The sequence below is a fragment of the Centropristis striata genome, chromosome 16, assembly GCF_030273125.1.
Source record: "Centropristis striata isolate RG_2023a ecotype Rhode Island chromosome 16, C.striata_1.0, whole genome shotgun sequence".
In the NCBI taxonomy this organism is placed as follows: Eukaryota; Metazoa; Chordata; class Actinopteri; order Perciformes; family Serranidae; genus Centropristis; species Centropristis striata.
The window spans coordinates 13,620,156-13,646,422 of NC_081532.1; the positions used below are offsets into that span (position 1 = coordinate 13,620,156).

Consider the following 26,267-nt stretch of genomic DNA (forward strand, 5'->3'; position numbering starts at 1 on the left):
TTGGGCTTCTAAATCAAGGACACTTTATTTGATCTTTTCTGACAGAAAAAGGGAAACCACTGATGAAGAACATCATGATTTCTACAGCAAAGTTAGACAGTGTTAGAAATATTCAATTGCACTACAAAATAGGACATTTGACAGGTGATTTGAAAATTATAAAGCATTTTGGAAGGCATTACTTTTTTTTTAAATAATATATTTTTCCCAAAGGCACACACGATGGTTAAAGACAGCGGCCTGGAGGAGATGTAGTGCACACAGAATATACAGAAGTTAATTCAAGAGTCCAGATGTAAGAGTCGAGGCTTATTACTGCAAGTGGGAGTTTTGAGATGTGAAAATAAAAGCAGGGCGTGTTTATGTGCAGGGAGCAATGTAATGTAATGCAGGAGGATAAAGTGGTCAGTGTAATTAAGTTTTTTGATTTACCCATCTGCAGCCTTTGGGGCAAAACATATCAATTATTTACAGATGTCAGTGTCAGGGTGAAAAACTACAAACAAATACAGCAGAAGAGCTCAGGGTGCTTCCAGTCATTCGTCCGTCACATTTCATTAAGGCTCAGTGGGGGGGCGCTGGGTCTATACAGTGAGGAGAAAAAAACAAAACCACAAAGGCAAGATATTAAGATCCATGTGTGTAATCTTCAGTATAACATTGGTATCTGTATGTCTGTACTGACTTCCTCACCATCCGCTTCAGAAGAGTCCGCTAACCAGCTCAGTCTCAGGGTCCAGGTCTATGTCGTAGAAACAAGGCCTGGTGGGCAGACCGGGGATTGTGGGCATCTAGGAGGAACAGAAGAGAGCAGATTTTATGACTGACTGTCCTCTAAGTATCGGTGTCTATGCTCTCAGATGTGTGCCGTTATGAAAACTTTTTTTACACAATATATAATGCAGAAAATGTTGCTTTGTGTGATTTTTTTTTTTTTTTAAATAGTCAGCAATTGACTGACACTGAACAGTAATGATGTTTATTTAGCTGAATATTTTATTCCTATTCATTCTTTATTTTCTCAGTTATCATTTATAGAATTGGCTGACAATGTAATACATTATTTGTATAATATATAATATTTTATAACAATGTTAAATATTAACTTATAAAGTTTTTTGTTTGCAAAGGGATCCAGAGAGATACTTTTTCAGAGTGGTGCAAAATCGGTGCACAATCCACATAAAAAAAGTATATTTTCATTCCAACAAAATAAAAATTATTATATCAGCTGCCATATCGGTTATTGATGAATTTTCCTGCTCTAAAATCAGTGTTGGTATCTATCTAAAAAAATCCCATATTGGTCAGGCTCTATTTTAAAGAGTTAAATGACTCTACAGTGATCTTGATGAACTAAAAAAAATCCAGTGTCAATCACAAGGTAGCAACACCCTAGATCACACCGTACTTTATCTTATATTTTTTTCTCCTAATAGGACCATAATATACAAAATGAACATCATGCTGTGTTTAAGAACACTTGAAACTAGCGATTGAGATGACAAACTCAAAAGGAGAATGTTTACTGCGTCATTCTCCTAGACTTCTATACAATTGGACTTATTTCTACAAACAGTAGATTTGCACCGTATTACCCCAGAGGCTGCCGTATTGCAACATATACACATTATTTGGACAACCCTTTTTTTTTACGGAAATAGAAACATACATTTAGGTTTTTTTTCCTCTAAATCCTATATATTACATAATTTATGGACTAATTGATAATACAAATAGTTGTTAGTTGTGTCCCTGGTTATGATACATAGCTTCCTAATTCAGAGTAGCATGAGACCCTTAAGTAAACACAGTTGATTAAAACATTACATAGAAATAATGTTTTGTTTTGGACATCCAGTGTGTGTGTTTATACGATCATGAATGGATTCAGCCATTCATTTTGAGTTGGAGATTGTTTACCGAGTGCTGCTGATACGTGACGTCATGCGTCTATTCTTTGAATGACTATATTGACACAGTTGTGTGCTATGAATCACGCTTTGTTTTTTATTAATTATAGGTTAGTACTGTGCAAACAGACCAAGTCACACCCTAATACCTCCCTGACATGAGTCTGCGACAAAACAGTGTGAGGAGCAGCATTGTTTGTTTACCGTGCCGACTAGTGGGAATAGAAAACCGGAGCCCGCGCTGGCTCGGATGTCTCTGATTGGCACGATGAACCCTGTGGGCACGCCCTTCTTGTCAGCCTCATGAGAAAGCGACAGGTGAGTCTTCGCCATGCAGATTGGCAGTTTGCTGAAACCCTGAGGGGAGAGGAGAGAAAGAATATGTGTTTATGTCTTTGACAAAGTTCTAATTGACCTGACGAGACAGAGGAGAGAAAAAGCTGACAGATGCTGACCTGTTTGGTGTAGAGCTCCACCTTGTGCTGAGCCTCTGGGAGAAGCTCGATATCATCCGCTCCGTAGATCTTCTGGGCGATTATGCGAATCTTATCAGCAATAGGGAGCTGGAGAGGAATAAGAAAAAAATGTTGTCCCACTAATGCCAACCAGACAAAGTTTGCACATTTGTAGGGCTTCATTGAGTTTAGGGCCCAAAAAAAATGATTGTTTTAAATTATTTTAACTATTTTTAAGCATTTGAACGGATACTGGATCCATGTTTAGGAGGGCATTTATAAAGAGAGAATCCTTACTGTGGCTGCCAAATATACAATTACATTCATGATTTCTTTCAAATGTATTCACATATTTAAACCAATTTTGAAAAACAGAAAAACGAGATGGTCCAAACCTCCAGATCATAGAGGAATTTGAATTTGCTGGGGGTCCCAGAGGCCCTCTGGACAGCCTCACCCAGTGCCACCGCACCGGCTCCACCTTCGGCCCAGTGGGAGCAGCGCACGGCGTCGAAGGCTCCGGCAGCTTTGGCCACTGTGCAGACCAGGTCCAGCTCAGCCTCAGTGTCTGTCCTGCAGGAGAGCAACAAAGGGTGTTAGAGACAAAGTAACAGTAGACAGAAATAGACAGATTCTTAAGAATGCAAAAACACAAAAGAAAATATCAAGTTAAGTCAAGTAATGTACCATTCTGTAAAAAGGTTAGATTTCTATGTCTTTTCTGATTATACAGCAGGTCTAGGTGCTATATAAATACTGTTAAAGTATCAAAAACCAGAAACTGTATCTTTAAAACAGCCATACCGACTTCTGTAAGGTTGTAATTTCACAACTGGGGCTGCAACTAGCAATTACTTTTTGTACTCCATTAATTAATAACCCTCTCAGGGATTCATTTGCATTAATCATTTTCTTGACTAATCATTTGCTCTATAAAATGTATGGAAAATTCCACTTTTTTCTGTCCACTCACCTTCTTGGTTCATCTCTCTGATGGTTTGAAAAGGATTGTTTGATCTTATAGGTCCTTTATACAGGTGAGTGCATCTGTTGTGACTGGCCCATACATCATAATTTTCATTTCACTGTTCTTTTGGTTTGTTTGTTTTGTTTCTCTCTTACAAATATTCAACTATATACTTTGCAGATTTTGTTTTCAGCACTTTATTTAACATTATACAATAATAGCACTGTAACAGCTATGTCTTGATATGCTGAATTTCTCCTTTTATTCTTTTCTATTGACAATAACTCTGTAATAACATACCAGTATCAAATGTGTAATGTAATCTGTGAGGTTAATAATAATAAAGAATAAATGTTAAAAAAAATAAAAATTTTAAAAAAGTATGGAAAATTCCAGGGTGACGTCTTTAAATGCCTCGTTTTGTCCATTCAAATATTCTTAGTTTAATATGCTATAATATAATATAATATATTATATACATAATAACAAACTGGGTGATTAATAAAAATGGGTTACAAAATCGTGGGATAAAAATGTATTTAAAAAAAATAAAAAATATGCTATAAAACTAAATTATTATATTTGGAGCCTGAAACCAGCATTTTCTGATTTTTTTTTTTCATTAAAAAATTACTTTAACAATTAAACAATTATCAAACTAGTTTAGTCTATCAATTAATCGTTTAGTTGATTTATCACTGTAACTCACTGACTTTGTCTGGATGCTTATGAGAGGGGGGAAACTTGACAAAAACAATCATGTCACAGGCTGTAAAAACAACAACAACAACAACAAAAAGATCTAAAAGTTGCTAACAGGCTCTGTAGAGCTGAGGGGAACTGCAGGTGATCATTTTCTATGCGTTCATCATTAAAGCAAACCCTTTCACATTTTTTTCCAGTCATTTGATGCACTGTGAACATGAAAATATCGATTAGTGCAGCTTTAATTCATGCAGATCATTCATGTCTGTCATCCATCACTTACTTGAAACCATTGACAGCCACCACTACCGGCACGCCAAAGTGCTGAGCGTTCTCTATCTGCTTCCTCATGTTGCTGCAGCCCTTCTCCAGCAGCTCTAGGTTCTACATGTGGGAAACACACTTTTAAATACACTTACAAGACGTTAGTTAAGAACAGCATTTCTCAATCACATAAATGTTTAATGCAAATTACTTCTATTTTGTTTACCGTGTGCTTTAACTATCAGGAAACTACCATTTAAAAATAAAGGGCACATGTTGGTGTTACCTCTTCAATGTATTCCTTAGGCAGCGGCATTCCAGCAGTGACCTAAACAAAAATGGTTTCATTTATTTAAACAGTCATCAGTAAATAAACTCATCGAAACTTATATAACGGAGGCCACTTAAAATGATTCATTTAGGATTATTAAGAAGCTAACAGTTGTATAAATAAAGAAGGTGATAAGATGTTTGTTTTGTGATGTGAACAAATTATACAGAAATAGAAGTGTTGTCTTGAATGTAAAATCGCTAAATTTGTTATTAGCCCGATGAGGAAAACTCGAGCAAACTCACAGTTGGTCCTCCTCCGTGCATCTTCAGGGCTCGGACGGTGGCCACCAGCACCACCACGTGAGGTCTGAGGCCTGAGTAGCGACACTTGATGTTGAAGAACTTCTCCATGCCAATGTCGGCGCCAAAGCCAGCCTCCGTCACTGTCGGGCACAGTTAACAGAATCACAGCTGTGAGGAACACTGAGTGATATCAGAATCATAAATACTTTATTGATCCCTGGGGGGAGATTGCTTTTCTTTTAAACTAATCTCATAAAACATACTGGTATGGGAATCTAGGGGCTAGGAGCAAAAGTAAGCTCCCAAAATGATCAACCAGCAGCTGGTGGAACTAAACACGACCCAAACTAGGAGGAAAGCCCCACAAATAGGCCTACTGCAGGACCCCTCACATCCACTATTAATTTGAAAAACTCCCTTCAGTAAGAAGATACTGGGAAGAGCAACAAGAAACATCTCAGAAACGAGAAGATGCAGGCGAGACCCAGGCGGAGCAGTCTACATTTCAGATAGGCTATAGGCTATTCAGTTTATATATTTTTTTCCATTAAAAATGTGGTTATCTATAGTCAGATTGCAAGAGTTTTCAAGCATTTACAAGCACTTAATCCAAAATCCAAGCACTTTTCAAACCTTGAAATTCAACATTAAAATTCAAACATTTTCAAGGATTTCAAGCACCCGTATGAACCCTGAAATAAAATTAAGATAAAAAAAGTGTGTTATACTAAAAAACAACAACCATTTGAAATACAAATGCAACAAGTCTTAACAGATGAAAGCATGCTGTGTTCTCAGCTCCACTCACCTACGAAGCCGTCGGGTCCGACCAGCTTCAAAGCTATTTTATCAGCCAGGATGGACGAGTTGCCGTGTGCGATGTTGGCGAATGGGCCGGCATGGACGAACACGGGAGTTCCCTGTGGATTCAGACGACTCACATGTGACACGAAATACAACACAACTTTTTTTTCCCCCAGTGGTACTAGATGTTTGTTTCACCCACCTCCAAGGTCTGCATCAGGTTCGGCTTTATGGCATCTTTCATGAGCACAATTAGAGCGCCGCTCACACCCTGTAAACAACAACAATCATTATAGGAGCCTTGTTTACACTTATAGAGTCCCATTATGAAGGAGAGTCCGGACCACTGACCAGGTCCTCGGTGGTGATGGGCTGACCGCTGCGGCTCGTGGCCACGACCATCTTGGCGAGTCGCTCGCGCATGTCCTCCAGGCTGCTGGTGAGGGCGAGCACCGCCATGATTTCACTGGCCACCGTAATATCAAACTGAGCCTGGTGGACAGAAAGGGGAAATTCATTTTCTCTAATCAACAACAACAATGCATCAAACTAGGCTCAGAGGTGAACTCCTACAAACTTTGTCTAAGTTCTACTTACATTTTTATGCATTAACCCTCTGAACACTTAGCTGGTGAAAAAGGCTTAACGCAAGTTTAATTTCTCTTAATTTTTATAACTGAATTTACAAAAATTTTTACCGATATTCTGGGAAAATGAGGACTAAACATGCTATACATATTGAACCATTTACATTTTTACAACTTTTTTTGTCCTCTCCTCTCAGCTCTGCGTAAACAGCCTGCAATTTAGTTTTCCTAAATGATTTCATGGGAGTCTGTTTTGTTTTTTTACAGGATCTGGTGACTGCAAATGGTTTATTTTTGTCAAAATTATAAATGAAACATCAATAATAGAGGGATTTTAAAGAAATATCACTATTTAAAACTTAGATTTAGATTAAAACAATTACCACACATGAGTCATTAAAGGACAGGTGTAAATTTGAAAATCTGATGATAATATATGCTTTTAGAGTTTCTGTTTCTGATAAATGGTTCAGTTTTGGCGTTTTTTTAGAAAGAAAACATGCTTTTCATTACTGCTAGTGGGGTTCAGAGGGTTAAAGCATCTTTCCATTGCTTCCTACCAAATAATCTTTTTGTTGATACAACCACTAGGTGGAGCCAAAAAATGTTCTAATATGGCACATAGTTACTTTCACTGAATCAGAAACAGCTGTATGGATCTGATCTCTTTACCTCTCTTGTGTAACCCTTCTCAGTTGGTGACTGGCCGATTGTGATCTTCCTCAGGAATCGATCGTTGGTGTCCAACACTAAATAGACACAAAATGATAAATACTCTCACGATGACCTGTTGTACGGATCATGAGGATTGGGAGACTTCATACCTCTCTGCCAGGTGACGGAGCTCGGCTCGATGTCCAGACGGGCAAAGCGTGTGATCTCTTCTTCGGTCAGAGTGGTGGGATCTGTCTTTTCTATGCCCAGTCTCTAAATAAACACAGAGAACTCTAATGTAAGAAAAGCAACCCAATGTGGACTGTGAATCAAAACCAACAAGTCTGTAACCAGTCGCTTACTTTCAGTCTGTTGATCTGGATCGGGGAGAACTTCCTCTGTCCTCCACTGAGCGGGACCAAGCGGTTATACAGAGCCTGATGACGTTAACAGAGAGCAAGATAATAATCACAATCAATTCATTTTAGAAAAGTGGATTTCTTTACTATGGCACCAACCAAATTGAGCGCCCACCTTGTCAGATTGGGTCGACTCATGGAACATGCGGGCATCGATGGCAGCAGCCACCAAGTTGTTGGCGGCTGTGATGGCGTGAATGTCCCCGGTGAGATGGAGGTTGAACTAAAATGAAAAGACTCATTAATCTAATGCAAACTGCCTTCTATACAAGCAATATTGTTTCTAACTTGAAACAGCAGTGAAATACCTCTTCCATTGGAATGACTTGAGAATATCCACCTCCTGCAGCGCCACCTGTAGACAGAAAAAGGAAACATCAGATATATAGATGCCAGCGGAGGACCCAACAATGTATATCTCACAGCTTGCTTTTCAGCCTCTGCAACCTCATACTGAGTGCACGTGATTCTCCAGCTCACCTTTGATGCCAAAGGTGGGTCCCTGAGAAGGCTGTCGGACACAAGCAAACACATTGAGCTTCATGTGGGCTCCCAGAGCCTGGACCAGGCCGATGGTGGTGGTGCTCTTTCCTTCACCCAGGGGGGTGGGTGTAATGCTGCAGAGAAAATCTTATCAGTATGGAACATAATCATTAGCAGGCCCAAAAATGCATAATAAGTCATTTTAAATTAGGAACTTGAAAAGGTAGGAATATGAAAAAGAAACCCATTACAAACAAAAAGGTAGGGATTCTGATGTAGGTATATTATAACATAAGGGCTAGGCCATATGGCTTAGAAATAATATCTTGTAATTTTTAGGCTAAGCCGCAATATATGATATATATGTCAATATTTTCACATTTTCTCTAAAATAATAAAAAGATTTTGTAATAGTAAATTTAGTAAACTAGTAAAAAATATCTAAATTTCATTTTGTTTTTTAAATTTTGTTACATACTGTCATTTTGAAGTCAGATTGGTCTTTGGAAATGCATTACTTAATATTAAATATCACTTATTGTTCACACAATTGCGATAAAAAAAATTTGTTTTGAAAAACAGCTGATTTGTGAAAAATATGATTTAATATTTATTAATTTTGTTTTATTCACATTTATCACTAACATACCGACTATGCTTAGCTTCCTCCAGGCTCTTTCTCTGTTCCTTACTTCCAACTAGAAACAGTCGAATTAAACAGTAGATAAAAGTGCTGACTACACACCCAGTGACCACCACGTATTTGCCGTCTGGTTGCGCCTGCAGCCGTTTGATGATACTCAGCTGGACTTTGGCCTTTGTCTTGCCGTAGAGCTCCACCTCATCCGACAGCAGCCCCACCTCTCTCGCAAGACAGTCGATGTGTTTGGGTATGCAGGAGCGAGAAATCACAATGTCGCTGTTGGAGGTTTAAAGACAAAACACAAACTCATCTGAGCAAAGGAGGAGAAGGCAAAGAGTGACAGACAAAGAGCACATTAAGAGAGATCTTTTAGTATTGAGTGTGAGAGATGGGGAAGATGAGGAGACAAACCTTGGCACGGGCTTCTGGAGGTTGAGTTTGGTGTAAGAAATGTTCCACTTCCCCGGCTGGTGGCTCTCCAGGAAACGCTTTGCACTCAGCACTGTGTTCTACACACACACAAACACAAACAGTCTCAATCTTTTAGCATCTAAATTACATCAGACTAAATAATTCTGAATAAATCATTCTTTCAATTTCCTCCTCTGGACAAATAGTGTAACGTTCCAACCTTATATAAAGTTCAGGATTCACACAGATGGATCTTACCGCCATCAGCATGGCCACGGTCATGGGTCCCACCCCGCCGGGCACGGGGGTGATGAAGCCGGCCTGCTCCTTGGCCGAGGCGTAGTGGACATCACCGACCACACGCTTCCCACTCGCTTTAGTCTCGTCTGAAAGACATGAGGAGAAACTTTGAGGTAACTAACTCACAATTACTAATAACTCCAGAGTGCCACAACTGAAGCAGACTGAAACGCCTCAGGAACGCAGAACCGAACCTGGAACGTGGTTGATGCCGCAGTCGATGACGACTGCTCCCTTCTTGATCCACTCTCCCTTCACCATCTCTGCTTTCCCGATGCCGACAACCAGGATGTCGGCTTTCCCCACCTGGACAAAAACAATGAAGGACATGAGTGAATGTTTCAAAAACAAGAGAATAGTATAGGTAATGGTATCGTTTTGCCCACATGGTGGCAGCAGAGATCTGCAAATTATAAGTTCTGGGAGCACATAATGACAAATGGGAATATGATCCTGAGAGTATAGTGCTGGCTTGGGTGGAGGCGTTATGGTTATACCTCTCCGGGGAGATCAGCGGTCTTAGAGTGGCAGGTGGTGACGGTGGCGTGGTTCCACAGCAGCAGGTCGTGCATCGGTGCGCCCACGATCTTACTGCGACCAATCACTACCGCTCTCTTCCCTGCCACAGACACACCTGTAGAGAAGCAGTCAATCCATGAATTAATGCTTAGTCATTCAATTTTTATTTGTATTATTTTTTTAATAGTTTTTATTAACAAATTAACGAATAAACAAAGAAAAGAACAGTGGATTACTTATTAGGAGCCACAATATGAAAACAAAACACTAAAACATAATTCTAGACAACAAAGACTCAGAAACATATTTACAAATTAGACAATGTACACACAAATAACATACAAAGAATTAGTCATTCAATTTATTATGTACACCCTTGCAACTACTCGGTGACGCAAATATCTATTCAGCCAATCACATGACAGCAACTCAATGCATTTAGGCATGTAGACATGGTGAAGACGAGCTGCAGAAGTTCAAAACGAGCATCAGAATGGGGAAAAAAGGTGATTTAAGTGACTGAACGAGGCATGGTTGTTGGTGCCAGACGGGCTGGTCTGAGTATTTCACAAACTGCTGATCTACTGGGATTTTCACACACAACCATCTATAGAGTTTACAACAAATGGTCCGAAAAAGAGCACTGATGTTTATTTTGACTTGGCAACAGATGTTTTAGGGTGTTAAATGTGGCGTTTACCAGTCTGTCTGATCAACTCCATGCAGCCATTTGGTGTACAGGGGATGAAGCAGTCGCCCAGGTCCCCACGAGACAGCTTCCCTGCATTAATGCTGGTTAATCTGTAGATGGATCAGCACATTAAACATTTCAAATTAAAGCTGTCGAACAATTATAACTATCCAATAGATCTGGGCAATACAGCCAAAAGCTTATATTCTGATATAGGTAATAGACATCTTTATATAATTTTATCAACAAACAAATAGGCAAACCTTAAAAATTATATTTAGTTTATGTCTATACCTACCCGTCTACATCCTTCTCTTGTGCGACGGCGTTGGTGACCCTCTCTGTGTCGATCTTATGGATTGAGTCTAAGGGCAGCTGCACGATGAGGCCGTGCACAGACGAGTTCTCATTCACCTCTGTGATGCTGTGAAGAACCTACAGACAGACAGACAGCCTTTACAATCTCAGGTACTCTCGGTTTGTCTTGTACCGTCTTAAAATCTGGGTTTTGTTACGGCACCAATAGTACCCAAAATGTTCGAACTTTAACCCGATTTTCCTGCACTGGAAATCCATTTTAACTTTAACTGTGAAATTTAGTGATTTATGCAAGTTCCTTACTGTGTGTGAGTGCGTGCATACAAATAAAAGACAGCGACATTAATACTTGAGATCCGTTCTCACCTCCTCCTCTGTTGCAGTCTTGGGAAGTCTCATGTGTGTGGCATTTATTCCAATCTGTGTACACAGAAGAAGCGATTAGACCAGAAGTTCAGACTGATTGCGTACAGTAATAGTGTGTTTGATTTACTGTATATAAATTGTCTCTTTACCTCTGCTGCTGCCTTCAACTTCATGCTGATATACAGATTTGAATCATCTCGGTCTCCAACCTGCAGAAGACATATAGCATCACTTTACCTAACTGTATGAAGGAATGGGCCTCCTATCATACAGACACATGATGACAGACCAAGGCAAGGCCACTGGAAATCACATAGCAAAATTAGCAAACCAATCATCCAAATATGTGCTTTTATCCCGACACATTTTAGTCTCACACTTACCTGTAAAACCACTAGACCAGGTCTGAAGTTTGCATCCTGAAGTTTCATCTGCTCCACATCCTTCTTCAGACGCTCCCTCACCTGCCTGAGAATGCAGGACAACAATTTGATTTTTTTTATGTCTGTGCAGTGACCAGTGGTGGAATGTTCTGAGTGGGTCCATTCTGCAAAATGATTACTTTTACTTTTGATACTTTAATTTCATGTAGATGCTGATACTTTTCTACTTTTACTTCAGTAAGTTTGAAATGCAAGACTTTACTTCTAGTTGGGTAATTTCACAGTGTGGTATCAGTACTTTTACTTAAGGGATCTGAATACTTTTTTTATAGTCACTTTTTAAGTGTATCACTGCAAAAAAAAGGGATAGGAATATATTGTGCACAATGCAGCCACAAGCCTAACCCATTACCCCCCTTTGCAATGGTTAGAGACTTTGTGCCCCAAAACATGTGATCGAGCTGTCTCATTGTGAAATTTGTCATCACTTTGCAATCCCCAGCTGTCAATCTACACTGGCCATGCAAAACTAGGTCATCAGACAGTCAGTTAAGGAGAATGACAATCTTATCTTTGCTTTATCTTTATTTGTTTGATAGTCTGGAGGCTTATCTGTCCCCTAAAAACATACTACAGTTTAAATACATCTATTTGATGCACTCAGACACATCATCAGTGATGGAACCTGGGGTCATTGGGTGTTTCGGGTCTCGCAACATCATACACCCTCACCCAGGCGACCCAGCCGGGATTGATCAAGTCCCGACTTGTGTCTGAGTAGCATATACCCACGGATCACCCCTTTTGATCCACAGCCATCTAGAGGCCTTCTCAGCTGCCTCTGTGGTGGTCTTGATGGCCTTTCTCTGGCGTGCACCTGTTATCCCAAGCATGCTGTATGCTTTGCAGAGAGATCGCGCTGCAAAGCCTCTACAGCCCACCTCTATTGGCACACACCGGGCACGCCACCCCCGACTGCGGCACTCCTCCACTAAGTTGGCGTACTTGGCACGCTTCCTCTCGTAGGCCTCTTCCATACGTTCTTCCCAGGGAACTGTCAGCTCCAGAAGGACCACCTGTTTGGTTGAATCTGAGAACAGAACTAGGTCTGGTCTCAGGGTGGTCTCCATGATGTGCTCTGGGAATCTGAGCTGCTTTCCCAGGTCGGCCCTCATCTGCCAGTCCGGTGCGGTTCCAAGGAGTCCCGCTGCCCCCCTTGGCTGGAGCTTGGGCTTCTCCCCTGCTCGAATGAAAGCAATCGCCTGCCTTGCTGGTCGGAGAGGCTTGTTCTCAGTGATGCTGGAGAAGATGGTTTCTGCTATCACCTTCAGCACCTGGTCATGGCGCCAAGTGTAGCGTCCTTCTCCCAGGGCTTTTGGGCAACAGCTGAGGATGTGCTCTAGGGTTCCTCTCCTGAGGCACAAAGGACATGATGGTGCGTCAACCTTGCCCCAGCAGAAGAGGTTGGATGGGCTGGGTAAGACGTCATAGACGGACGCAATCAGGAACTTGATCCGGTACGGCTCAGCTCGCCAAAGCTCAGACCAGGAGATCTTACGGTCCACTGCCTGTTCCCATCTCGTCCATGCGCCTTGCTGTTTCATCCCCACCATCTGGCTAGCGCGCAGTTCCTCCATGCCAGCTCTCACTTCCTCTTGGACTAATCGGCGTCTGTCTTTGCCCAGGGCTTTGTCGTAGCGCGTGGTTGCAACGCTGCCAAGCCCTGCTCGTCCAGATGCCACTTGGCCGACCAGCACGCTGTGACGCAAGCGTGACTCCGCCTGCTCGACTGCTTCCTGAGCCCTCCACTTCCTCCCAGTCCTTACTACAATACCAGCCTTGGAGACCTTCGGGTCACTGGATTCCCTGTACTGCAGCACCTCTCTTGCACGGGTAACCATAAACTCCTCATTCAGGCTGCTAATGGGGATCTTCAGTTTGTTGTTGTGCCCGTACAGAGCGATGCTACTCAGGCTTCGTGGCAGGCCCAGCCATCTACGGAGATAACAGCTAATCCTCCTCTCAAAGCCCTGTACCGTTGTTATAGGGAACTCGTACACCAGCAGGGGCCACAGAATCCTGGGGAGAATACCGTGCTGGTAAATCCAGGCCTTGAATTTACCAGGCAGACCTGACTTGTCCACTGCTGTCAGCCACGCCTCCAGCTCCCGATTTGTTGCCTTGGTGGATGCAGCGTCTTTCAGGGTGCAATCAAAGGTCTTCCCGAGGCTTTTGATGGGTTTCTCAGTCACCGATGGAATCTGGGTGCCGTCCAGAGAGAAGCGGAACTTGTCAGTCACTTTCCCTCTCTTCAGCACCAGGGACCTAGATTTTGCGGGCTTGAAACACATCCGAGCCCAGGTGATGATCTTCTCCAAGCCCTGAAGGATCCATCGGCACCCCGGCACTGACGTTGTTGTTACTGTCAGGTCGTCCATAAAGGCTCTGATGGGGGGCTGGCGGACTCCAGACTTGGTGAGCGGACCTCTGCACTCGACTTCGGCTGACTTGACCAGCATGTTCATGGCCAAGGAAAAGAGGATCACTGAAATGGTGCATCCAGTGATGATCCCTTTCTCCAGCCGATGCCACTCAGATGTAACTGTCCCAGAGGTGACTCTCAGCTTGAAACTCTTGTAATAGTCCAAGATAAGGTCCCTGATTTTACCTGGGACATGGTGCCGGTCCAGTGCTGTTTCCACCAGCTTATGGGGAATGGATCCATAAGCATTGGTGAGATCGAGCCACAGCACTGCTAGGTCTCCTTTCCCTTCTCTTGCCTCTCTGATCAACTGCGTGACCACACCTGTATGTTCGAGGCATCCTGGCACCTTTGGGATTCCACCCTTCTGCACAGAGGTGTCGATGTATTCGTTCTTCAGGAGGAACTCCGTCAACCGACGGGATAGGATGGCGAAGAATATCTTCCCCTCAACACTGAGCAGCGAGATGGTTCGGAACTGCTCGATGTTCTTAGCATTCTCCTCCTTGGGAATCCAGACACCTTCTGCAAATCTCCATTGTTGGGCTACCTTCCCCCTCCTCCAGATAACCCTCAGGATCTTCCACAGCCGGCGAAGGAGTCTGGGACACCTCTTATATAGCTTGTATGGCACTCCGCTTGGTCCAGGGGCTGAGCTGGCTCTGGCTGCCTTGACAACCTCCTGAACCTCCTTCCAACTGGGCTCCTTGCAGTTGAAGTCTGTGGTGGGTCCTGGGGGGTCTATCAAAGATCTGTAGGGGCCTAGGTCTTCCTCCCACGCAGCATCACTGTATGTGTTGCAGAGGTGGTTGTCGATCTCCTCTTTGGGACAAACGAGGTTGCCGCTTCGTTTTTGCCCGAGTAACTGCTTGGTGACTCCAAAGGGGTTTGCGATGAAGGCAGACCGCCTCTTGGCCCTCTCTTTCCCCCGCCGTCTGTGCCATTCTGCCCTTCGAAGAGTAGTAAGCTTCTTCCTGAGGATGCCGCGAAGTTCTGATAAGGCATCCCTTTCCTCTTCTCGCGCTACCTTGTACTGCCGCTTCAGGACCCGCAGCTCCTGCCTTAACTGGCTGATCTTCTCTGCCCTACGGTTGTTCATGTAGGGGGTCTTGGTACCCGACTTCTCCACTGTACCAAACCTCTCGACAGCAAGGCTGATGATGATGGTTGCCATGGTTTTGAGCTTCCTGTCTGCGTCGCCCTTGGCTGCTGATTCTAGGATCGTATCCACATCATCATCGAACTGGAGCCACTGTTTCTCCTTACTGGCCGGAGGCCACTTGACCCGACGATGTTCGGTTACTCTGCCTGGGTCTGGGGCTACTGGTACGTGGAGGCTCCGAGCACTGTGGGGTGACTCCGGGCTTGGCTCCTCCTGCGTCTCACCAGGGGTTATCCCTGTGCGCTGTATCAGTTTCTCCTTCGACAAGCATTTCATTTTGGTCTGGTGGATCTTCAGGCCACGCGGGTTTTTGCATACTTTGCCGCAGACACATTCTGTAATCGTTGTCGATAATCCGTTTGCGTTGGTCGATAACTGTAGGTCCGTCCTGTCAGGGTGCTCATTCTCCCCCCCTCTCGGGCACCCCTGGGGGTATGATTCATTAAGGCTTTCCGTAGCTGATTTGGGTACTTCCTCACAGAAGTTGCAGGTTGGGTTGCTGGCCCTTCCTACCCCGGTTGCCGTCTCTCCGAGCTGTCCACTGTCTCTCCAGTTGTCGCCACACTATTCATGGTTGTCATCCAGTCTGTTCCTGAACGTCACTGGCCAGGCCAGGGTAAAACAGTTTAAATACATCTATTTGATGCACTCAGACACATCATCAGTGATGGAACCTGGGGTCATTGGGTGTTTCGGGTCTCGCAACATCATACACCCTCACCCAGGCGACCCAGCCGGGATTGATCAAGTCCCGACTTGTGTCTGAGTAGCATATACCCACGGATCACCCCTTTTGATCCACAGCCATCTAGAGGCCTTCTCAGCTGCCTCTGTGGTGGTCTTGATGGCCTTTCTCTGGCGTGCACCTGTTATCCCAAGCATGCTGTATGCTTTGCAGAGAGATCGCGCTGCAAAGCCTCTACAGCCCACCTCTATTGGCACACACCGGGCACGCCACCCCCGACTGCGGCACTCCTCCACTAAGTTGGCGTACTTGGCACGCTTCCTCTCGTAGGCCTCTTCCATACGTTCTTCCCAGGGAACTGTCAGCTCCAGAAGGACCACCTGTTTGGTTGAATCTGAGAACAGAACTAGGTCTGGTCTCAGGGTGGTCTCCATGATGTGCTCTGGGAATCTGAGCTGCTTTCCCAGGTCGGCCCTCATCTGCCAGTCCGGTGCGGTTCCAAGGAGTCCCGCTGCCCCCCTTGGCTGGAGCTTGGGCTTCTCCCCTGCTCGAATGAAAGCAATCGCCTGCCTTGCTGGTCGGAGAGGCTTGTTCTCAGTGATGCTGGAGAAGATGGTTTCTGCTATCACCTTCAGCACCTGGTCATGGCGCCAAGTGTAGCGTCCTTCTCCCAGGGCTTTTGGGCAACAGCTGAGGATGTGCTCTAGGGTTCCTCTCCTGAGGCACAAAGGACATGATGGTGCGTCAACCTTGCCCCAGCAGAAGAGGTTGGATGGGCTGGGTAAGACGTCATAGACGGACGCAATCAGGAACTTGATCCGGTACGGCTCAGCTCGCCAAAGCTCAGACCAGGAGATCTTACGGTCCACTGCCTGTTCCCATCTCGTCCATGCGCCTTGCTGTTTCATCCCCACCATCTGGCTAGCGCGCAGTTCCTCCATGCCAGCTCTCACTTCCTCTTGGACTAATCGGCGTCTGTCTTTGCCCAGGGCTTTGTCGTAGCGCGTGGTTGCAACGCTGCCAAGCCCTGCTCGTCCAGATGCCACTTGGCCGACCAGCACGCTGTGACGCAAGCGTGACTCCGCCTGCTCGACTGCTTCCTGAGCCCTCCACTTCCTCCCAGTCCTTACTACAATACCAGCCTTGGAGACCTTCGGGTCACTGGATTCCCTGTACTGCAGCACCTCTCTTGCACGGGTAACCATAAACTCCTCATTCAGGCTGCTAATGGGGATCTTCAGTTTGTTGTTGTGCCCGTACAGAGCGATGCTACTCAGGCTTCGTGGCAGGCCCAGCCATCTACGGAGATAACAGCTAATCCTCCTCTCAAAGCCCTGTACCGTTGTTATAGGGAACTCGTACACCAGCAGGGGCCACAGAATCCTGGGGAGAATACCGTGCTGGTAAATCCAGGCCTTGAATTTACCAGGCAGACCTGACTTGTCCACTGCTGTCAGCCACGCCTCCAGCTCCCGATTTGTTGCCTTGGTGGATGCAGCGTCTTTCAGGGTGCAATCAAAGGTCTTCCCGAGGCTTTTGATGGGTTTCTCAGTCACCGATGGAATCTGGGTGCCGTCCAGAGAGAAGCGGAACTTGTCAGTCACTTTCCCTCTCTTCAGCACCAGGGACCTAGATTTTGCGGGCTTGAAACACATCCGAGCCCAGGTGATGATCTTCTCCAAGCCCTGAAGGATCCATCGGCACCCCGGCACTGACGTTGTTGTTACTGTCAGGTCGTCCATAAAGGCTCTGATGGGGGGCTGGCGGACTCCAGACTTGGTGAGCGGACCTCTGCACTCGACTTCGGCTGACTTGACCAGCATGTTCATGGCCAAGGAAAAGAGGATCACTGAAATGGTGCATCCAGTGATGATCCCTTTCTCCAGCCGATGCCACTCAGATGTAACTGTCCCAGAGGTGACTCTCAGCTTGAAACTCTTGTAATAGTCCAAGATAAGGTCCCTGATTTTACCTGGGACATGGTGCCGGTCCAGTGCTGTTTCCACCAGCTTATGGGGAATGGATCCATAAGCATTGGTGAGATCGAGCCACAGCACTGCTAGGTCTCCTTTCCCTTCTCTTGCCTCTCTGATCAACTGCGTGACCACACCTGTATGTTCGAGGCATCCTGGCACCTTTGGGATTCCACCCTTCTGCACAGAGGTGTCGATGTATTCGTTCTTCAGGAGGAACTCCGTCAACCGACGGGATAGGATGGCGAAGAATATCTTCCCCTCAACACTGAGCAGCGAGATGGTTCGGAACTGCTCGATGTTCTTAGCATTCTCCTCCTTGGGAATCCAGACACCTTCTGCAAATCTCCATTGTTGGGCTACCTTCCCCCTCCTCCAGATAACCCTCAGGATCTTCCACAGCCGGCGAAGGAGTCTGGGACACCTCTTATATAGCTTGTATGGCACTCCGCTTGGTCCAGGGGCTGAGCTGGCTCTGGCTGCCTTGACAACCTCCTGAACCTCCTTCCAACTGGGCTCCTTGCAGTTGAAGTCTGTGGTGGGTCCTGGGGGGTCTATCAAAGATCTGTAGGGGCCTAGGTCTTCCTCCCACGCAGCATCACTGTATGTGTTGCAGAGGTGGTTGTCGATCTCCTCTTTGGGACAAACGAGGTTGCCGCTTCGTTTTTGCCCGAGTAACTGCTTGGTGACTCCAAAGGGGTTTGCGATGAAGGCAGACCGCCTCTTGGCCCTCTCTTTCCCCCGCCGTCTGTGCCATTCTGCCCTTCGAAGAGTAGTAAGCTTCTTCCTGAGGATGCCGCGAAGTTCTGATAAGGCATCCCTTTCCTCTTCTCGCGCTACCTTGTACTGCCGCTTCAGGACCCGCAGCTCCTGCCTTAACTGGCTGATCTTCTCTGCCCTACGGTTGTTCATGTAGGGGGTCTTGGTACCCGACTTCTCCACTGTACCAAACCTCTCGACAGCAAGGCTGATGATGATGGTTGCCATGGTTTTGAGCTTCCTGTCTGCGTCGCCCTTGGCTGCTGATTCTAGGATCGTATCCACATCATCATCGAACTGGAGCCACTGTTTCTCCTTACTGGCCGGAGGCCACTTGACCCGACGATGTTCGGTTACTCTGCCTGGGTCTGGGGCTACTGGTACGTGGAGGCTCCGAGCACTGTGGGGTGACTCCGGGCTTGGCTCCTCCTGCGTCTCACCAGGGGTTATCCCTGTGCGCTGTATCAGTTTCTCCTTCGACAAGCATTTCATTTTGGTCTGGTGGATCTTCAGGCCACGCGGGTTTTTGCATACTTTGCCGCAGACACATTCTGTAATCGTTGTCGATAATCCGTTTGCGTTGGTCGATAACTGTAGGTCCGTCCTGTCAGGGTGCTCATTCTCCCCCCCTCTCGGGCACCCCTGGGGGTATGATTCATTAAGGCTTTCCGTAGCTGATTTGGGTACTTCCTCACAGAAGTTGCAGGTTGGGTTGCTGGCCCTTCCTACCCCGGTTGCCGTCTCTCCGAGCTGTCCACTGTCTCTCCAGTTGTCGCCACACTATTCATGGTTGTCATCCAGTCTGTTCCTGAACGTCACTGGCCAGGCCAGGGTAAAACAGTTTAAATACATCTATTTGATGCACTCAGACACATCATCAGTGATGGAACCTGGGGTCATTGGGTGTTTCGGGTCTCGCAACATCATACACCCTCACCCAGGCGACCCAGCCGGGATTGATCAAGTCCCGACTTGTGTCTGAGTAGCATATACCCACGGATCACCCCTTTTGATCCACAGCCATCTAGAGGCCTTCTCAGCTGCCTCTGTGGTGGTCTTGATGGCCTTTCTCTGGCGTGCACCTGTTATCCCAAGCATGCTGTATGCTTTGCAGAGAGATCGCGCTGCAAAGCCTCTACAGCCCACCTCTATTGGCACACACCGGGCACGCCACCCCCGACTGCGGCACTCCTCCACTAAGTTGGCGTACTTGGCACGCTTCCTCTCGTAGGCCTCTTCCATACGTTCTTCCCAGGGAACTGTCAGCTCCAGAAGGACCACCTGTTTGGTTGAATCTGAGAACAGAACTAGGTCTGGTCTCAGGGTGGTCTCCATGATGTGCTCTGGGAATCTGAGCTGCTTTCCCAGGTCGGCCCTCATCTGCCAGTCCGGTGCGGTTCCAAGGAGTCCCGCTGCCCCCCTTGGCTGGAGCTTGGGCTTCTCCCCTGCTCGAATGAAAGCAATCGCCTGCCTTGCTGGTCGGAGAGGCTTGTTCTCAGTGATGCTGGAGAAGATGGTTTCTGCTATCACCTTCAGCACCTGGTCATGGCGCCAAGTGTAGCGTCCTTCTCCCAGGGCTTTTGGGCAACAGCTGAGGATGTGCTCTAGGGTTCCTCTCCTGAGGCACAAAGGACATGATGGTGCGTCAACCTTGCCCCAGCAGAAGAGGTTGGATGGGCTGGGTAAGACGTCATAGACGGACGCAATCAGGAACTTGATCCGGTACGGCTCAGCTCGCCAAAGCTCAGACCAGGAGATCTTACGGTCCACTGCCTGTTCCCATCTCGTCCATGCGCCTTGCTGTTTCATCCCCACCATCTGGCTAGCGCGCAGTTCCTCCATGCCAGCTCTCACTTCCTCTTGGACTAATCGGCGTCTGTCTTTGCCCAGGGCTTTGTCGTAGCGCGTGGTTGCAACGCTGCCAAGCCCTGCTCGTCCAGATGCCACTTGGCCGACCAGCACGCTGTGACGCAAGCGTGACTCCGCCTGCTCGACTGCTTCCTGAGCCCTCCACTTCCTCCCAGTCCTTACTACAATACCAGCCTTGGAGACCTTCGGGTCACTGGATTCCCTGTACTGCAGCACCTCTCTTGCACGGGTAACCATAAACTCCTCATTCAGGCTGCTAATGGGGATCTTCAGTTTGTTGTTGTGCCCGTACAGAGCGATGCTACTCAGGCTTCGTGGCAGGCCCAGCCATCTACGGAGATAACAGCTAATCCTCCTCTCAAAGCCCTGTACCGTTGTTATAGGGAACTCGTACACCAGCAGGGGCCACAGAATCCTGGGGAGAATACCGTGCTGGTAAATCCAGGCCTTGAATTTACCAGGCAGACCTGACTTGTCCACTGCTGTCAGCCACGCCTCCAGCTCCCGATTTGTTGCCTTGGTGGATGCAGCGTCTTTCAGGGTGCAATCAAAGGTCTTCCCGAGGCTTTTGATGGGTTTCTCAGTCACCGATGGAATCTGGGTGCCGTCCAGAGAGAAGCGGAACTTGTCAGTCACTTTCCCTCTCTTCAGCACCAGGGACCTAGATTTTGCGGGCTTGAAACACATCCGAGCCCAGGTGATGATCTTCTCCAAGCCCTGAAGGATCCATCGGCACCCCGGCACTGACGTTGTTGTTACTGTCAGGTCGTCCATAAAGGCTCTGATGGGGGGCTGGCGGACTCCAGACTTGGTGAGCGGACCTCTGCACTCGACTTCGGCTGACTTGACCAGCATGTTCATGGCCAAGGAAAAGAGGATCACTGAAATGGTGCATCCAGTGATGATCCCTTTCTCCAGCCGATGCCACTCAGATGTAACTGTCCCAGAGGTGACTCTCAGCTTGAAACTCTTGTAATAGTCCAAGATAAGGTCCCTGATTTTACCTGGGACATGGTGCCGGTCCAGTGCTGTTTCCACCAGCTTATGGGGAATGGATCCATAAGCATTGGTGAGATCGAGCCACAGCACTGCTAGGTCTCCTTTCCCTTCTCTTGCCTCTCTGATCAACTGCGTGACCACACCTGTATGTTCGAGGCATCCTGGCACCTTTGGGATTCCACCCTTCTGCACAGAGGTGTCGATGTATTCGTTCTTCAGGAGGAACTCCGTCAACCGACGGGATAGGATGGCGAAGAATATCTTCCCCTCAACACTGAGCAGCGAGATGGTTCGGAACTGCTCGATGTTCTTAGCATTCTCCTCCTTGGGAATCCAGACACCTTCTGCAAATCTCCATTGTTGGGCTACCTTCCCCCTCCTCCAGATAACCCTCAGGATCTTCCACAGCCGGCGAAGGAGTCTGGGACACCTCTTATATAGCTTGTATGGCACTCCGCTTGGTCCAGGGGCTGAGCTGGCTCTGGCTGCCTTGACAACCTCCTGAACCTCCTTCCAACTGGGCTCCTTGCAGTTGAAGTCTGTGGTGGGTCCTGGGGGGTCTATCAAAGATCTGTAGGGGCCTAGGTCTTCCTCCCACGCAGCATCACTGTATGTGTTGCAGAGGTGGTTGTCGATCTCCTCTTTGGGACAAACGAGGTTGCCGCTTCGTTTTTGCCCGAGTAACTGCTTGGTGACTCCAAAGGGGTTTGCGATGAAGGCAGACCGCCTCTTGGCCCTCTCTTTCCCCCGCCGTCTGTGCCATTCTGCCCTTCGAAGAGTAGTAAGCTTCTTCCTGAGGATGCCGCGAAGTTCTGATAAGGCATCCCTTTCCTCTTCTCGCGCTACCTTGTACTGCCGCTTCAGGACCCGCAGCTCCTGCCTTAACTGGCTGATCTTCTCTGCCCTACGGTTGTTCATGTAGGGGGTCTTGGTACCCGACTTCTCCACTGTACCAAACCTCTCGACAGCAAGGCTGATGATGATGGTTGCCATGGTTTTGAGCTTCCTGTCTGCGTCGCCCTTGGCTGCTGATTCTAGGATCGTATCCACATCATCATCGAACTGGAGCCACTGTTTCTCCTTACTGGCCGGAGGCCACTTGACCCGACGATGTTCGGTTACTCTGCCTGGGTCTGGGGCTACTGGTACGTGGAGGCTCCGAGCACTGTGGGGTGACTCCGGGCTTGGCTCCTCCTGCGTCTCACCAGGGGTTATCCCTGTGCGCTGTATCAGTTTCTCCTTCGACAAGCATTTCATTTTGGTCTGGTGGATCTTCAGGCCACGCGGGTTTTTGCATACTTTGCCGCAGACACATTCTGTAATCGTTGTCGATAATCCGTTTGCGTTGGTCGATAACTGTAGGTCCGTCCTGTCAGGGTGCTCATTCTCCCCCCCTCTCGGGCACCCCTGGGGGTATGATTCATTAAGGCTTTCCGTAGCTGATTTGGGTACTTCCTCACAGAAGTTGCAGGTTGGGTTGCTGGCCCTTCCTACCCCGGTTGCCGTCTCTCCGAGCTGTCCACTGTCTCTCCAGTTGTCGCCACACTATTCATGGTTGTCATCCAGTCTGTTCCTGAACGTCACTGGCCAGGCCAGGGTAAAACAGTTTAAATACATCTATTTGATGCACTCAGACACATCATCAGTGATGGAACCTGGGGTCATTGGGTGTTTCGGGTCTCGCAACATCATACACCCTCACCCAGGCGACCCAGCCGGGATTGATCAAGTCCCGACTTGTGTCTGAGTAGCATATACCCACGGATCACCCCTTTTGATCCACAGCCATCTAGAGGCCTTCTCAGCTGCCTCTGTGGTGGTCTTGATGGCCTTTCTCTGGCGTGCACCTGTTATCCCAAGCATGCTGTATGCTTTGCAGAGAGATCGCGCTGCAAAGCCTCTACAGCCCACCTCTATTGGCACACACCGGGCACGCCACCCCCGACTGCGGCACTCCTCCACTAAGTTGGCGTACTTGGCACGCTTCCTCTCGTAGGCCTCTTCCATACGTTCTTCCCAGGGAACTGTCAGCTCCAGAAGGACCACCTGTTTGGTTGAATCTGAGAACAGAACTAGGTCTGGTCTCAGGGTGGTCTCCATGATGTGCTCTGGGAATCTGAGCTGCTTTCCCAGGTCGGCCCTCATCTGCCAGTCCGGTGCGGTTCCAAGGAGTCCCGCTGCCCCCCTTGGCTGGAGCTTGGGCTTCTCCCCTGCTCGAATGAAAGCAATCGCCTGCCTTGCTGGTCGGAGAGGCTTGTTCTCAGTGATGCTGGAGAAGATGGTTTCTGCTATCACCTTCAGCACCTGGTCATGGCGCCAAGTGTAGCGTCCTTCTCCCAGGGCTTTTGGGCAACAGCTGAGGATGTGCTCTAGGGTTCCTCTCCTGAGGCACAAAGGACATGATGGTGCGTCAACCTTGCCCCAGCAGAAGAGGTTGGATGGGCTGGGTAAGACGTCATAGACGGACGCAATCAGGAACTTGATCCGGTACGGCTCAGCTCGCCAAAGCTCAGACCAGGAGATCTTACGGTCCACTGCCTGTTCCCATCTCGTCCATGCGCCTTGCTGTTTCATCCCCACCATCTGGCTAGCGCGCAGTTCCTCCATGCCAGCTCTCACTTCCTCTTGGACTAATCGGCGTCTGTCTTTGCCCAGGGCTTTGTCGTAGCGCGTGGTTGCAACGCTGCCAAGCCCTGCTCGTCCAGATGCCACTTGGCCGACCAGCACGCTGTGACGCAAGCGTGACTCCGCCTGCTCGACTGCTTCCTGAGCCCTCCACTTCCTCCCAGTCCTTACTACAATACCAGCCTTGGAGACCTTCGGGTCACTGGATTCCCTGTACTGCAGCACCTCTCTTGCACGGGTAACCATAAACTCCTCATTCAGGCTGCTAATGGGGATCTTCAGTTTGTTGTTGTGCCCGTACAGTAGATCAGACAAAGCCCACTTAACTAATCAAAGACAAGACAAACAGCAGCGACAGAAAGTCACTGGACTTTAACATAGCAATTAAAATATATCTGAAGACATAACATGTCTGTCTTAAAGCTCAATCCTAACTCTAATGTATTCTATTCACACAATCACATAACAAATCAGCTTTAATGATCTCCTCCACAGTGTCACTTAAAAAGCTCCAAAATTAAACTGACAAAACACACAACCAGTGTCTTTGTGCATCACATGAACTTCATTGGCAGTGATGAAGGAATACGCCACGTGATTACTCTTGATTATGGATAACTGACACAATGTAATGACACCAATTTGCACAAGCTTTCAAGTAACCTCAGAGTGGTTTTGCCTTGGCGACTTTACAATAATGGCGTTTTATATTGAAATGCATTTTCATGGCTTCCTATTTCCGTCCAATTGCTAAAATTGAGAGTACACAAACTGTATTTTATAACTTTTCTTTCATGGAAAAATTAAACTCTATGCTTATGATAACACTGACTGAAAGTACTGACATTTTCTCCAAAAAACAACAAAAACAAATTTTAACCTATTGCATCATAATAACAATCTTATTCTTTGTGATGATACAATGTTGGGACATCTTGATTACCGGTCACTGATCAACCAGGGCCATATTCCTATAAACATTCATACAATACACGGCACTCTTGTGCTTTGATTTTCGCCCCGTGTTAATCATGCTCCTGAGCACAGTTTAAGATAGAAGATTGTAGAAAACTACATATCCTAAAAGGCAGAGACAATCTAATCCATAAAGGTCACTTGTCCAGAACAATCAGTGCTATGTCAGCTTTGGCCAAGCTTCAGAGGTAATTAATGTAAATGCTCCAACTGAAGGCATATCCGATCCCTGGATTCAATTAAACTAATGAGTACTGTGAGGGCAGTTAACAGGTTACAGGCTGTCATGTCTTGTGACAGGCACATGCAACTGAACCAAAAGTATTGTCTCTTTGCCAAATAGATTCCACCAAACCATTTCTAAAATATGTATTAATTTAAACTTTGAACTATTGAAAACAAAAGAAACCCATATGCAATGCTCAAATATTGAGTGACAAATGCACGATTATGAAAAGAAGTTAGTTTAAGGTGTTTGTCACCACTTGAGGTCACTGTACCCATAGGGCAAAGATCACATCACACCACCGCAGCTTCTTACATAATCCTGCAGGATTTGCATCCATACATTCCAAAGTTTTCAATGATCGAACATAATTGATTATACCCAAATCATACACGTACTAGACACAAATCAGTGCATTTAGTGAAAAACATTTTTATACACATTATATGTCAGGAAACAACTGCCCCCATGCAACTGGAGAAATAGTCTACTATGATTTATCGGATAGTTATTAACAATTAAAACTGCTGGCACACGTACATTCACGTGGACAACATCATGCACAACCAAATCAATGTTATCAAGTCTGCTGCCAGCGTGGATAAGAGAAGTTTCGCGAAATAAATGAAGTATAATGGGTGCATGTAAAACGTGCACATGGGTGGAATAATTACAACAGTTTGGCTCTGACTGAAGTGGCTTTACTTTAGCTATGAAGTAACTTATACGGCTAGTTAGCTGACTGGTTAGCAAGTACAGTCACATGTTTCGTGATGCTGGTCCCACTTATTTGGCTTTGTGTACACCGATGAACGTGCTGGATAAAATAATTAACTTACGCTGAAACTTCTTTCCCACTGATGATTTGAGCTGACATCTTGTGGTCCTGAAAGTCCGTGTTGTAAAGGTGCCGGTGGTGTCCCCTGCACACACTTGCTGCTTGACAAGGAGAGAGAAGCGCGGCGAGTTCTGCCAAAAACTTAAGTTTGTTCAAAAAGCGTCGGGTCAAAGGTAGGTGACGCAGGCTCCATTCATAAAAGCTGCGCTACGGCGG

The 26,267-nt window shown here is 46.6% G+C and overlaps 1 protein-coding gene across 1 annotated transcript; it reads right to left on the reverse strand.

The window, feature by feature from the left end:
- On the reverse strand, positions 1 to 26,238 carry mthfd1b (methylenetetrahydrofolate dehydrogenase (NADP+ dependent) 1b). The gene is made up of 28 exons (XM_059353089.1): positions 26,053 to 26,238; positions 11,459 to 11,543; positions 11,225 to 11,284; positions 11,076 to 11,129; positions 10,690 to 10,826; positions 10,401 to 10,501; positions 9,679 to 9,815; positions 9,376 to 9,487; positions 9,140 to 9,267; positions 8,882 to 8,979; positions 8,573 to 8,746; positions 7,825 to 7,961; positions 7,653 to 7,699; positions 7,460 to 7,567; positions 7,288 to 7,362; positions 7,096 to 7,198; positions 6,944 to 7,020; positions 6,036 to 6,176; positions 5,887 to 5,955; positions 5,689 to 5,800; positions 4,881 to 5,020; positions 4,591 to 4,632; positions 4,324 to 4,424; positions 2,764 to 2,941; positions 2,369 to 2,476; positions 2,118 to 2,270; positions 694 to 791; positions 1 to 584 (listed from the first exon to the last, which is right to left on the reverse strand). The coding sequence occupies exons 1-27, from the start codon at positions 26,088 to 26,090 to the stop codon at positions 702 to 704; spliced, it is 2,805 nt and encodes a 934-aa protein (XP_059209072.1). The 5' UTR covers positions 26,091 to 26,238; the 3' UTR covers positions 1 to 584; positions 694 to 701.
- Between the last annotated feature and the right edge of the window lie 29 nt (positions 26,239 to 26,267).

Coding starts and splice junctions, on each gene's coding strand:
- mthfd1b (XM_059353089.1), bottom strand. CDS start 26,090: ATGTCAGCTCAAATCATCAGTGGGAAAGAAGTTTCAGC. Junction 10,827..11,075: donor AGACTGCAACAGAGGAGGAG/GTGAGAACGGAT, acceptor GTCTGTCTGTAG/GTTCTTCACAGCATCACAGA. Junction 7,700..7,824: donor ACCCACCTTTGGCATCAAAG/GTGAGCTGGAGA, acceptor TTCTGTCTACAG/GTGGCGCTGCAGGAGGTGGA.